Source organism: Dermochelys coriacea, chromosome 7 (genome assembly GCF_009764565.3).
Source record: "Dermochelys coriacea isolate rDerCor1 chromosome 7, rDerCor1.pri.v4, whole genome shotgun sequence".
Classification (NCBI taxonomy): Eukaryota; Metazoa; Chordata; order Testudines; family Dermochelyidae; genus Dermochelys; species Dermochelys coriacea.
Window position 1 is genome coordinate 78,936,272 of NC_050074.1, and position 15,272 is coordinate 78,951,543.

At 41.4% G+C, this 15,272-nt stretch overlaps 1 protein-coding gene across 3 annotated transcripts in view; it reads right to left on the minus strand.

The window, feature by feature from the left end:
* The window catches only part of JMJD1C (jumonji domain containing 1C), a 322,463-nt gene that overhangs the window by 210,176 nt on the left and 97,015 nt on the right, over positions 1–15,272 (minus strand). For all 3 annotated transcript variants that reach the window (XM_038409078.2, XM_043519474.1, XM_043519475.1), the window contains exon 2: positions 7,007–7,171. In XM_038409078.2, coding sequence (XP_038265006.1) covers positions 7,007–7,171 — 165 coding nt within the window. The remainder of the gene's footprint in view (positions 1–7,006; positions 7,172–15,272) is intronic.

Here is a 15,272-nt window from a genome sequence, read left to right on the forward strand (position 1 = left end):
TAACTGATTGAATGAGGTGCTGGGAGGGAAGGAACTAGGACTGGCTCAGCAAGGAGATTGTATCTGGCAGGGGGAGGGAGGGAGGAAAGACGGGAAGAATGTGTCTGGGACAGGGACAGATTAGAGAGGACAAGACAGAAGGGACCATGCAATAGCCAGATAACTTGCAGCCAGTATAGGCATAAAGGTAAGGAGTCAGTATGAATTAAGGTAGTAACAAAAGCCTACAGCTCTCAAGCCTGTAAGACAATATCTTAGCCAAACTAACTGAGGCTTAAGGTCAAAGACTTGGCATAAGAAACCAACTCTTAAATTAACTTGTATTACAAGATGTCACAAGAGAGAATGATGCATAAGTAAGTGTTGCTAAACTGCTGACAGGTGACAAGAAGATGCCAGTTTGTACCAGCTTTTCAAGTTAGGAACATCAGCAGATGTTCAACCACAAGAACGCCACAGGAATTAATTTACGTACATGCCAGTAAGTTTGAGGTGAAGGGTTTAGTGACCTAAGGAAGAAGAGCACTCCAATAATGGCAGGGTGAGAAAACACAAAGAAAAAGGGCTGAAACCCCTACTGACTATGCATTAGGTATGGTAGGCATTACTTCATCTATGACAAAAGGTGGTATTCTGCTTGTTCATTCCAGGGAGACTTCCTGGAATCTGCCAGGCCAAAGGACCACACGTGGGTCAGGATATTTACTACCGAGCTCCCGTGCAAAGGATGATGAGAGTATTTAAGTTATCGTGCTGGACATCATGCATCACCCTAGTCTACTTTACTGGTATGTAGTTTTTGTGATATTGATAAATGTGCTAATAAAAATCTTTCCTCAGTGAATTTCTCTCCTGTGTGCACAGGGTCTTCCTTATAGTAATAACTATGTCTGATCTAGAGGAAGTTGGACTCTGCCAAACTAGAAAGTTAAATTGGAAACTAAATAATAATTAACTGATAGATCAGGCAAATATGCTACAAAAAACTTGACAATAGTTAGGCTGCTACTGTGAAGAGACCAATATCATGCTGACCAATATTGCCTCGTTGTTTGCTTGTACTCCATCTGTCTGTATCAATTTTTATCCTTTTGTCTTATAGATTGGAAGCTCCTTGGGATAAGGACTTTTTTTTGTTCTGTGTTTGTATAGCAGCTACCACAGTGGGGTCCTAGTCCATGATGAGGGTTTCTAGACACTGTGGTAATAGAAATAATACTAATACTACTACTTGGGAGAATGGGCAGAAAAGAGTGTACCCACTCAAGTATACTCCCCTCCAGAGCCTAGAACGGAATCCAAGATTCGTAATTCTGACTGTTCCTCTGCTGTCAACAAATATTGCAAAAAAGCAAAAATGTACCATTCCTCTCTAGTAATTAATTATCCACACAGAAGATGTCTGGCAGAGATCCCATGAACCTGGCTAACTTCCTCCACTAAAGGTTAGTTGTCTCCTTATTCAGTTCAGCCATCTTCCTAACTAAACACCTCTGCTTCACCCACTTAATTGAATCCTATGTTCTTGATTCCAGATGCCTTTTTGCTACTTTTGCATCACTCCCCAACCTCCTCCTCCTGCCTCCACTTATCAGGGCACAGGATTTAGCCGTCAGTTTAAATTATAGGTTTCAGAGTAGCAGCCGTGTTAGTCTGTATTTGCAAAAAGAAAAGGAATACTTGTGGCACCTTAGAGACTAACAAATTTATTTGAGCATAAGCTTTCGTGACCTACAGCTCACTTCATTGGATGCATTCAGTCTGAATGCATCCGATGAAGTGAGCTGTAGCTCACGAAAGCTTATGCTCAAATAAATTTGTTAGTCTCTAAGGTGCCACAAGTACTCCTTTTCTTTTTAGTATAAGTTATGTCACTCAGAGGTGTGAATAAGCCACCCCCTGAGCAAAGTAAGTCATACCAACGTAAGCTCCTGTGTGGACAGAGCTATGTTGGCGGTAGAAGCTACCGCTGCTTACAGGGGCTGGAGTAAGTGGATGGGAGAGCTGTCTCCCGTCAGCTTAGAACATCTGCATTAGCAGCATTATAGCAGCTGCTGTAAGCTCTGTAGTACAGACATAGCCTATGATCAGGATGTTTACAGCTCGCGACTAATTGTATGTTCCTTATGTTCTGAGTATCTAACTTGAAACCCTGAGATCTGCTTTACAGAAGTGCTGAGCACTAACACTGCAACTGAAGTCAATGGGATATGTGTTTTGAACATATAAAGTGCTATTCAATGCTATATACTCTGAAAAAAACAGGTCCTAGGTGTCTTGAATTCAGTAATCAAAATTACTGGACACTTTATACTTTAATTTCTCTATGCCTCATATCCCCATCGTTAAAATGGGAACAGCACCAGCCCCTCACAGGGATGCTGTAAAAATAAATGCATTAGAATTTATGCAACATAGAAAAGCCCATGAGAAAATTAACAATTCTTGTCAGAGCAGGGTTTGAACAATATGCAGGAAATAACATGTGGTGCCATACTCTGAACCATAAAAAAAGGACACAATTTTCAATAGCTGTTCATTAAGTCAGCACCAGTGATTCTATGCACTGAATGAGGCAAGGGTCCTGGGGAAAAAAAAAAAAAGATATGTGATCATGCAACTAAAGACTAGTGTAATGCATGTGCATAAGAAGGCTAAATTAAGACTGCACACACAACCTTAATTCTGGCATTTCCTTATGAGGGTGTTTGACTTAGTTGTTGTGTGTGTGTAACTACTCTGTCGAGGTCTGAGAAGAGGGTGCACTCTTCTTGCAAAGCATGAAAGCATCTAGCTTGCCATCACTGCTATCTGGTCATTCAGAAGCAAACCTAGATTTAACATTGCCAAGTTCTGGATTTAATTTGCAAATGGCAGATACTTCCTTAATAGGGCTGCTGATACATTTCACAAACTCTTCCCCTTACTCGGCCACTCTAACGTTCTGTCTGGCTTGAGTCCAGGCCAGCTAGTCCTCCTCCTGACTCACTTTTAAAATGCTCTAAATTACTTTAAAATTTTCCTCAAATTTGGATTATCTATGGAGGACAGTGGGAAGAAGATTTGGCCTTTTGGGGGAATTCTTCAGGTCCCAAGATAAAATTATTGCTGGAGCAGCACTCCTCCCTGCTTGCCCTCAGACTGTGGCTCAGGTGCGCTAAAAGGAGCAATGTTTGATACCCGCCCTCCCCCCGACACATACACCCACACCCACTTTGGAGTTAGGGTGGTTACATCACTCTGCAGCCTTCAATAAGAGGAGCACACAATTCCCAGATGATGGGTAGGTCAAGTTCCCAACAAGCTTCTAGAGCCCTCCCCTGAACAACATAACATTTCAGACAGGCAAGATATATACTGCTTCTCTGCATCATGGTCAAAGGAAGCCCTCCTTCTAAACAGTCCTGAACCAGGTACTGTGAACTCCAATTATTACTTCCTTTATGGACCAAGCTTGCAATTCCCAATCAAGGAGAATGAGAAATCATTAAAAATCTTCCCCATCTACCCTAAACCTCTGAAGGCAAGGAGAAGTCAAAGGAAAATAAGCACGTTAAAGAAAAAAGGGCCCTAAAGAGAAAGGAAAGCTCTCTAAAATAGCAGTTCTCGAACTTTAGTAATCTGAGGACCCCCATTTTCATTTAAAATTTTGCCACAGACCCTCAAGCCCCCCTGCTCAGCCCCAGGCACCACCCCCACTCCACCCTTCCCCCCCCAAGGCTCCATGCCCACCCCACCTCTGCCCACCCCCGCTTCACCCCACCCCTCCTCTTCCCCACTTCTTTCTGCTCCCTCCCATGAGCACCCCCATCCCCTCTCCTCCCTGCGGCGTGAAGAAGGTTCTGGGAGGAAGGGAGGGGAGAAGTTGATCAGCGGGGCCCATGGACCCCCTGGAGTTCCCTTGCAGATCCCCAGGGATCCACAGACCCCAGTTTGAGAAAAGCTGCTCTAAAATAATCTGGGATGGGGTTTAAAAAAAAAAAACCACACCAAAATATTCAAACACTGAATACCTAAACCAGAAACTAACTGGTGAGGAGGAAAATTCTCCTTCGGACAAAAGACAGACAGAAAGGGCAACTTCACCTGTGTCAGTCAAGCCTTCCTTCTCAGACTCGTCACCTGACTACAGGTCCAGAAAACATAAGCCAATGAAAACAAAAATGTTTATGAAGAATGGAAGAAAGAAGGCCCCTTCCTGCTCTTCAGCTAGTTCAATTAGACCAAGCCAAAGCTGAAAAATCTCCAACGAGAAGACAGTGAGGAATCTGGTGGCACCGTAAAGACTAAAAGATATATGCGGGCATAAGCTTTCGTGGGTAAAAAACCCATTTCTTCAGATGCAGAGTCTCCTCTGTTAGTCTTTAAGGTGCCACCAGACTCCTCATTGTTTTTGTGGATACAGACTAACATGGCTACTCCTCTGATACTCGGTCCAATGAGAAGCTGCTCCCATCACACCTATTTGATCACATGCTTTAGAGAGTGCTAGCAGACCTAAAACTGCTTCTACACCACACAGAGGACTCAGGAGGCAGACAAAAATAGGTGTCCCAGACAAACATCTCAATTAAACTCAAGAAGAAATACTGTGTCCCTCCCCATCCTCCCTTTGACAATGTGATTAAGTCTGCATGCGAGGACCCAAAGAAATCCAAGCACTTACACAGGCAGATTAAAAATTTCAACATTCTACCAAAGGTCAAAAAATACTGTTATTTCACCCAAGATGTATTTGCAGTTCCACTGGACAAGGACACCAATGCCCAAAAAGAACGAGTTCCTGCTCAAGGAGCCCACTGACACAAAAATGGAATTCTCCTAAAGAAGGAACATCAATATGGCAGCTTTTGCACTCAGCTTCAATTTTTTGTTTTATTTTAGTCATCGTAACCTGAACAGACAAACTGGACCAACTGAAAGCCATACATCGCCACGGCACCAAGCCCACCCTAAATTGTTTCTTTGTGTACTCGTTTCAGGATAGAAACTTCCCTCGACCTGCTGCTCCATGGCCTCCAGTAAGACGACCCAACGACAACTATGGCTCTAAAAAGCTGACCGTCATGCTAGGCCACTCATGACATCCACAAAGTATTCTGGATGGAGAGGAGGGCATAAGGGGAATTAGTTTGATGAACACATGCACAAAATGATGGCCAAAGCCAAAAAGGGAAGAAAACAATACAATCATCTAGCCAAGTCAAAACTAATAATTTTCTAAAAGCCACAAACTTAACACAAGGCAAAACGAAAAAGTCTTGCTTCAACCAGGGAGGCATGAAACTCCAGGCAGGACTAACCTGGAAATGGATCCAGCCTCAAGCATTCCCTACAACTACAGGACACTTACCTTCAAGGAGATTACCTGATCTGTGGGGAGGAGGAGTTGGCTTTAGAGATTTTACCCCATGAAGAATTCCCCATTTAAGTTCCTTCATCTTGGGGAAATTTGACTCGATTGCTGGTCCTTGGGTGCATATGCACTTCCCAATATGTTACAAGCCTTGAACTTTAAGGCTAGAATCTACAACTTCCAGTAACTGCTTAACAGGGCACATGATGAAGAGGCAGCTGATTGAGCGTCACGTGAATGCCTGCTGAATTCTGTATAAAGAATGCTTTTAGCTCAGTCTGGGATAGATGTAGGTTGAGTTAAGTCCCTGAGGGAGCTTCCTCTTTATAGATCTGACAGGAGGCCTAAAGGAACAGGTGCGCCCGCTCCCTTACCAAACATTGGAAAGTGGGACAGGCCTCCTGCACCCAGTGTTTATAATATTTTCAGCTTTTTAAATCTTTTGTGAATAATAGAGCCAGCCCCGAAGAAAGTGACACAGACAAAATGATTGTTGGGAGGTTTATTCTACTTTCCCTGGCTAGTGAGCTCGCCAACTGACTTGTACAGACAAAACAAGGAAAAAAACATAAGAATTTCTCACCTCATCAATACGGAGATAATAGAGCCTGCCCCATCAACACAAAGGTTTTATAGAACATATTCATTATGATTCCACAGAAAAACGGGGATTTGGAGGCCATCTTAGATCACAGGTTATTCAACAATTTCACCATGAGACTGACATTCCAGATGGAGACACTAAAATCATCATCATATCATGGCTAAGCATCCTCAAGACTCATGGTATTGATACACTTGTTGAAGTTCTCCTTTCACACTCCAGTCTGAGAAGTTACAGGAGATTTCTACACTTCTATTACAATGGAAAACGTTTTCAATACAAGAGATTCTCCCAATCGGACTCAACTTGGATCTTTAGGAAGATCCTGGCTGTGCTAGTAGATTCTCTGAGGAAGACACGGATCCATGTCCGTCCCTTTTTTAGATGGCCTCATCAGATCATCACCACAGCCTAGGACTACCCAGGACCTGTCAGCAACAAGAATAGCTTCCTAAGTAAACAGGGCGAAAAAGCCATCTTTAACCCTCTCATCTGCTTCAGCATGTGAGTGTCACTGCAGATATCCAGAGGGATACAGTTCTCACCTCAGAGAAAATGCAACTGACTATTTTATCACTGATTCAATGAGTCTGTACTCACACATCATCTCTCTGAACCTTCATGCAACTCCTAGGTATGCTGCTATTTCCATTAGAATTACACTGCCTCCTCAGCCCTCCGTAGTCACAAGCTCTGGGATGCAAGTTGTTAACCCAACTCCAATCTCCCTATACCAGTGCAACATAGTGCTATTAGGTTAATTAACACAAACTGCTTTGTCTGTAAGAGGTGTGATCAGTTTTACTGTATCACTAGGAGATATTAAGTTTATCACGGTCTGCATCACCTCAAAAATTAAATTAAAATGAGTGACTAGTATCACGGAATTCCCATCCTTTCACATGAGCTTGCTCGACCAGCGGAGTCAAGACTGACAGACAAGAAAACTAACTTCCAACATCAAGGTAATTACAATGAAATTAAACAATTTCCTAGTAACATTCTGTGTTTAACAGCTTAAAAATGACACTGTTCAAATATCTTACCAATGCAGGCCATTGAATTTGTTTGATCTTTGATCCCTGAGTCTGGCTAGGGTCCTTTCTTTTTGCCCAGACCAGCTGGTACTCCACCAAGAAGGCTGCAAAATCTTCATAAACCTTAACCCACTCTCGTTTTTCCCATTCAAGGTCATCAAATTCCACATATACCTGGGGAAATTAGATAACACAAAACAAAATATTATTTTATATATAAACAATTGCATTTTGTACAGTATAGATAATAAAATTAAATACAAGAATTTCAGTAAATTAATCTGAAATACCTGCTCAATCTCAATGAAAATCACCACACCACAGTCCAGCTACCTCAGGGGGAGCTTCTGCCAGTGCCAGAGACCAGTACCCATCCTGGAGTGCCCCACTGTACTTAGATCTTTCAAGTGGGTCAGCCTGGCCGTATTTCCTGGCCTGAGAGGCCATGCACTCCAGCTACCTAAGGGTACCTACTAATGTACCTTCAAATCATTTCCCTGCTTTTTGTGTTTGTGTGTATTCGCCCTTGTCCATCTACCACTCACCCATGGCTCTGATGACCCACCAGCACAAATCTAGATGCCATATCCACACCCTCTCCCACCTCTTCCTAACCTCTGGTGACATTGCCTCATTCCCCACCCTCTCCACCACATCTGCCCCTCTCCTGCCTCTGTTCGTAACCTCACACCCATCCTCCTTCCCCCTTGCATTTCTCTTGCAGTCTCTGAGATGTCTACTACGATTTCTTTAAAAAAAAAAAAACAAAAAAAAAACCCCACCTCATCCATGACTTCATATCTTGCTCCCACCAGGCCCTTGCTCTCAAAGAGATCTGGATCCCTTTGTCTGATATTGCCTCTGCAGATGCCCTCTCTTATAAAGCATCTCCTTCTCTCATACTCCATGCCCTGGATCAGACTGTAGTGGGAGTGTGGGGCTTCTGCTCTCCAACTCCTGCTGTTTCCAAATCCCTCCCACTCCACCTCCTTCCCACTCTTTCTTCTGAACAGCACTACATCCAATTCTTCTTCCCATTCCATCTTGTCGTCATCTACTATCCACTCAATCCCTCCCCATCAGCTGTCCTCTCTGATTTCAACTCCTGGATCTCTCAGTTCCTCTCCTCACAACCACCCCCAATCGGCCTCAGCAGCATCAACTTCCATGTTGATGACCCATCTGACCCCTTAGCTGCATGTTTCCTTGCCCTATAGTCTTAATTTGACTTGTAGCCCTTGTTAAACTCTGCCAAAGAGCCATTCATCTGACTTGGTCTTAACCCTCTCTTTGATCTTGCTGTTGCTCATTTCCCCATCTCTGACCATCACCCGTTCTCTTCAACATCAACCATGAGCCCCCTCCCTCGTGCCCTGTCTCTTGGCCTTCCCATGACTTTTAGTCTATCAGCATTCAGGATTTCTCATCTGTTTTCAGTCCTCTCTTCCCTTTTCTTCCATTGATATGGTTGTTGATTCTCTCCATTCCTCACTCCCCTCCACACTTGACATGTCTATTCCTCTCTTTTATTGTGAGGTCCGCCTTCCAACTCCATCAAGCTGTGGCTCACCCCCAACATCCACTTCCTACATTCCTGTTCTTCTGCTGCAGAGCGTGTTTGGTGAAAATCCCATGACTGGACCAACTTCTGCCCTTCAGTGCTGCCATCTTCCAAGCTAAAGAACTGTATTTCTACAACTGAATTGAATCTCAGGATCACAACCCAGCTGCCTATTTGCTCCTTTGACATGCTCTCAAACCCTCCCCTTTCTGTTCTTTTCTCTCTGCACAGATCTTGCCAATTTATTTCAAGAGAACATGGACCAAAATATGATGAGACATTCCCGCTTCAACCCTCTCCTCCTTCTCCTTAGTCTCAGATGAATAAGTTTCTCATCTGCTCTCCTTCTCTAACCTCTCCACTTGCCCCAGTGACTCCATCCTATCTCCTGCCCACCTGACTTCTTCACACTCATCTATTTCTCAAATACTAACATCTATCTCTCCCTTCCATCACAAATGCTGATGATTATCCTCAGCAGCTTCCATGCTGGCAGCCCATCTGAGTCTCCCGTCTCACTTCCTTGTTTGACCTTTAACCTGGGTCAACCCTCCCACCCACCAATAATTCCATTCACTCAAGTCTGTCTTTGCAAAATATTACTTCTCTCATCTCTCTGTAACCAAGTTCCCCCTCTCATCTCCTGAAACATCACCCACTTCCCTCCCATCATCTCCATACTTCCAGTAAGTCAATGTCCATGACTCCTACCACTTAGCCCCCCACATTTCCCCACTTACCCCTTCTTGTTGATAAACTCAGTTGTTATTCACTCCACTCTCTCTCTCCAACCCTCAACTCTTTACCCTCTCTCACCTGCCACAAATTCAAATTTGAATGCTAACTTTTACAAAAATCTCAGTGTTCTGTATATAAAAATTTAAAGCAGAAAAGTTAAGTGGTAACAGAGTAATACAATACCCTTCCACTCAAATCTTAATTTATATTTGTGCTCACTTAATAGAACCACGACAATTTAATTTGGCAAGACTGGAAAAGAGTGTTTATAAAAACTCAGAACTAAATGACGTACCTAATTACTAACTCTCATATTTATTAAAATACAAAGTGTGTTAGGTAATTTTTTCTGTAAATTAGGCGAAGTGTAATCCTTTTGTGATCAAAATATTTCAGTAGAGTTCACTAACGTTTAAAGTACAGTAAGACCTTTTTAACCACAGCAGAAGAACATAGACTGCATCTTAAAGTATTGTCTCGCGAATAGCCATACTTTGTATAGAAGTTGCAATTATTTTCTCTAGTCCTTCTGAAAAGGATTTTACCTTTGAAATACATCAAATGGCATGAAGTTAAACATTTCTATGCTATTAGATCATCGAAGACACTTTTACAGAAACTTTGTCCTATTTTTCCTTCCCTGCAAATTATATGAAATTATTCAGAGGCTGATCAAGATCTGTTTACAAGAACAACTTGCACCTGCCTAGTCTGGAAAAAAAACGGCTCATCTAAATTCTCCAAAGTAGCAGCAAGTTATATTTGGCACTGGTGTGAGCATTCCTAGAGTACTGTGTCCAGTTCTCGTATCTACAATTCAAGAGGGTTCAGAGAAGATTCAGAGAATGACATAAGGATTAGAAAGCATGCCTTATAATTAGAAAGTGGAGTCAAGGAGCTCACACTATTTAGCTTAAGGCCATGTCTACCAGCTAAATCAGCACTGCTGTGATCTTCTGGTGAAGACACGGTAAGTCAATGGGAGAGTGCTCTCCCTTCGATGGCTGTACTCCACCTCCCCAAGAGGCGGAAGCTATGTCAACAGAAGAGTGTCTCTCGTCAACACAGTGCGGGGTAGACACCACTCTAAGTCAACCTATGTTATGTCAAACTCAATTACTTAATTTATGTAACTGAACTAGTGTGACTTAGATCGACTTACAGAATTAGTATAGACCAGCCCTAAGAAAGAAAGCTAAAAAAGAAAGGCTGTGACTTAATCATAGTCCATAATTACCTACATAGGGAACTAATATTTGATAATGGGCTCCTCAATGTAGCAGACAATCCAATGGCTGGAAGTTGAAGCTAGACAAACTCAGATTGGAAATAAGGTGCAATTTTTTTTTTAAATCGGTGAAGGTAGTTAACCATTGGAACAATTCACCAAAAGTCATGATTACAGGAAATTTCAAAATCAAGATGAATGTTTTTCTAAATGATATGCTCTAGGAATTATTTTGAGTGCATTCTGTGGCTTTGAGGTCTTTATGTTATACAGGAGTCAGACTAGATGATCACATCAGTGCCAGATATAACTTGCTCCTTTCTGGCCTTGGAATCTATGAAGTTTAAAAAGGAAGAGAGGCATGACAGCTCAATTTGATTTAAATAAATAAATAAATGCATTTGAAAAAAAAATAGAGTCCCATGGGCTCAAGCACTTTAGGAACTACTGCCTTTACTACTTCACATTTTCTGAAATACTAGCCAAATAAATACTTTGAGAATATAAATTGTCCATCTCTAAAGATTTACGTGTAAATTCAACACCCCACCTGAACAAAACTTGGGTACAGTGGAGATGGAGAGTCATCAGGGAGACGTTTGTGGTCCCTGATTCTTAGCTGCTTGTCATTAGAACAACTTAGAACTACAAAGGAAGAGCTCTAAAAATAGAGTAGAATTAGGTATGGCAGAGATCAAATCTGCTATAACCCAGCCTTGCCACATATCTACCCTAGTACCCATACACACTTTCCGACCCTACACGAAACTGCTTCTTTCATGCGTAAAGTTTTAAGTGAATAAATTAAACTTAAAATCAATCAACTTTAAAGTTCAGTTATTTAAATCATCAGTTTTGCTTTAAATCAGCAACCAGGAAACCTAAATTTAAATAATTTAACCTTGTTTTACATTTCCACTTTTCAATTGTTTTCCTAAAGAATGGTTAAGTCAATAATCATGAAAACATGTTGACTTGCAGCTATACATCTCTTTTACACTAAATTTGGTCTCTCTGTTAACCAGAAGACTACATTATATTTATAAAAGAAAAGGAGTACTTGGGGCACCTTAGAGACTAACAAATTTATTTGAGCATAAGCTTTCATGAGCTACAGCTGAACGAAAGCCGATGAAGTGAGCTCTGGCTCATGAAAGCTTATGCTCAAATAAATTTGTTCGTCTCTAAGGTACCACAAGTACTCCTTTTCTTTTTGCGGATACAGACTAACATGGTTGCCACTCTGAACCTGTCATTATATCTATACACATTCATTTAAGCAATTATATACAATTTTCATATTCTTAATTTTTACTTTTTTATATTAAAAATTCATCACTGACCATATTCAATTTACTGAATTATTATATGTGGTTTATGTCAAGCTCTATTTGAATGAAAACTGGATTTCATTTAAAAATGCATAAAACAGCCATTTAAATTCATTTTTATTAGTTAAAATTATGCTGGATACATAAGAAGAAGTAAGATTATCAAAAACACATTTTGCATTTAAAATTAACTGATTTATGAAATAAAGGAAGTATTATCCTCGCCATCCTCCCCAAGCCCAGACAAAACACAGCAACCCAGACCACTAAAATAAAATCTGTAGCCAAATTGGGATCCCTAATGAGTGCCAAGGCTCAAAATTCCCAACCATTTTCCCTTTACTTAACCGATATAGCTCTCTGAAGCAGGATATGCTGCACACCAACCTGTTCTGTGCAGTCAGAACAACAATTTGGAAAGTCTTCAGAGGAGCCCGGCTTCCCAGCCCTCCCAGTTATGGACAACTCTGTTCTGCCTCCCTGAAGCAGTACAGGTTGAAGATTCAGCAACATGGCACTGAAAACCTGGACATGAAGGAGAAGTTCTAATTGGGAATATTTTATAAATATAATTGGTTTTAGCTTGCTATTTTTTACAATTCTTGTTACAATTTTCCAGCAGAAGTGGGGCAAAAACCTTCAGCAATACTTTTTCCAATTAAAGCAAGGTTGCAAGCTATCTTCTAATTACAGCTGATTGGAATTCTCAAATGTATTTTTATCTAAATATGCTGTTTTGAAGCTGAAACATCACATTTGATTAATTTATTTTTTAGACAAAGGAAATGCAGTAGAGCTAATCTACCTGGATTTCAGTAAGGCATTTGATACTGTTCCACATAGTAAATTAGTTAAATTGGAGAAGATAGGGATTACGATGAGAACTGAAAAGTGAATAAGAAACTGGTTAAAGGGGAGACTACAACAGGTCATAGTGCAAGGTAAACACTCAGGCTGAAGGAAGGTTACACTAGTGGAGTTCCTCACGAATTGGTATTGGGACCAATCTTATTTAACATTTTTATTACTGATCTTGGAACAAGAAGTGGGGCTGCATGAATAAAATCTGCAGATGACACAAAGCGGGGAGGTAATGCCAATATGGAGGAGGACCAGAATATCGTACAAGAAAATCTGAATGACCTTGTAAAGTAGAGTAATAGAAATGTGCTGAAATTTAATAGTGCAATATGCAAGGTCACAAACTTAGGGACTAACAACAAGAATTTTTGCTATACGCTGGGGACACATCAATTGGAAGAGTCAGAGAAGACAGACCTGGGTGTACTGGTTGATCACAGTATGACTATGAGTCGCGAATGTGATGCAGCTGTGAAAAAGACCAATGCAGTCCCTAGCATACATCAGGCAAGGTATTTCCAAGTAGACAGGGAAGTGTTAGTACCATTATACAAGGCACTAGTGAGACATCAGGTGGACGACTGTGTGAAATTCTTATCCCCAATTTTTAAGAAAAGATTAATTCAAACTGCAACAAGTGCAGAGAAGGGCTACTAGGATGCTCCGAGGAATAGAAAACCTACCTTTCAAAAGGAGACTCAAAGAGCTCAGCTTGTTTAGCTTAACCACAAGAAGGCTGAGGGGACATATGAATGCTCTCTATAAATACATCAAAGGGATAAATAACAGGGAGGGAGAGGAGTTATTTAAGTGCCAATGTTGACACAAGAACAATATATATATTGTTATAAGCTGGCCATCAACAAAAATTTTCTGTAGTATCTGGCTGGTGAATCTTGCCCATATGCTCAGGGTTTAGCTGATCGCCATATTTGGGGTCGGGAAGGAATTTTCCTCCAGGGCAGATTGGAAGAGTCCCTGGAGATTTTTCGCCTTCCTCTGTAGCATGGGGCACGGGTCACTTGAGGGAGGATTCTCTGCTCTTTGAAGTCTTTAAACCTCGATTTGAGGACTTCAATAGCTCAGACATAGGTAAGGTTTTTCGTAGGAGTGGGTGGGTGAGATACTGTGGCCTGTGTTGTGCAGGAGGTTGGACTAGATGATCAGAATGGTCCCTTCTGACCTTAGTATCTATGAATCTAAGTTTAGACTTGAAATTGGACAAAGATTTCTAACCATCAAAGGAGTGAAGTTCTGGAACAGCCTTCCAATGGGAGCAGTGAGCAAAAAATCCCTAACTGGTTTAAGACTGAGTTTGATAAGTTTTTCATAGAATCATAGGGTTAGAAGGGACCACAAGGATCATCTAGTCTAACCTCCTGCCAAGATGCAGGATTTGTTGTGGTGAATCATCCAAGAAAGACGGCTATCCAGCCTCCTTTTGAAAACCTTCAGTGAAGGAGTTTCCACAACCTTCCTAGGTAGTCCGTTCCATTGTCTTAGAGTTAGAAAGGTTTTTTTTGAGATTTAATCTAAATCTGCTATGCTGTAGTTTGAACCCACTGCCTCTTGTCCTGCCCTCTGTGGCAAGAAAGAACAATTTTTCTCCATCTTTTTTAATGGCAGCCTTTCAAGTATTTGAAGACCACTATCATGTCCCCCCTTAATCTCCTATTTTCCTAACTAAACATACCCAATTCCTTCAGCCTTTGCTCACATGGCTTGCATTTCATCTCTTTGATCTTTATTGCTCGCCTGATCCTTTGCAGTTTCTCTACATCCTTTCTATATACTGGTGACCAAAATTGGATACAGTATTCCAGCTAAGGCCTAATCAGCACCGAGTAGAGCGATATTATCACCTCCTGTGACATGCATGCTATGCCTCTGCTAATGTAACCTAAAATTGCATTTGCTTTTTTGGCAACATCACATTGCTGACACATGCTGAGGTAGTGATCCACCACTCCTCCCAGATCCTTTTCAGCAGTGCTGCTGCCAAGCCAGTTATCCCCTATTCTATATTTGTGCATTTGGTTTTTCTTCCCTAAGTGTAGCACCTTACATTTGTCTTTGTTGAATTCCTTGAATTTCACTTTGTTGCCTATAGCCCAGTTCTTCAGTATATCAAGATGCCTCTGAATTTTAGCTTTATCCTCAAAAGTGTTAGTAACCCCCTTCCCAGCTTTTTCTCATCTGCAAATTTGATCAGTATGCTCTCTATTCCTACATCTAGGTCATTAATAAATATGTTAAACAACACTGGACCTACGACAGATTCCTGTGGAACCCCACTTGAGACCTCCCTCCAATCTGACCTCAATCCATTAATACACTCTTTGTTTGCAGTTGTTTACCAATTATGGATTCACTTAATGGTAGTTCTGCCAACCCTGCATTTCTCCAGCTTATTAATCAGAATGTCAAATGGGACAGTGTCAAAAGCCTTGCTGAAATTTAGATATATTATTTTGGAGGGGATAGCATGATAATGGCTACGTGCCACTGTAGGTAGTCATCTGTGACTGCTAGCAGCAAACATCTCCAATAGCTAGT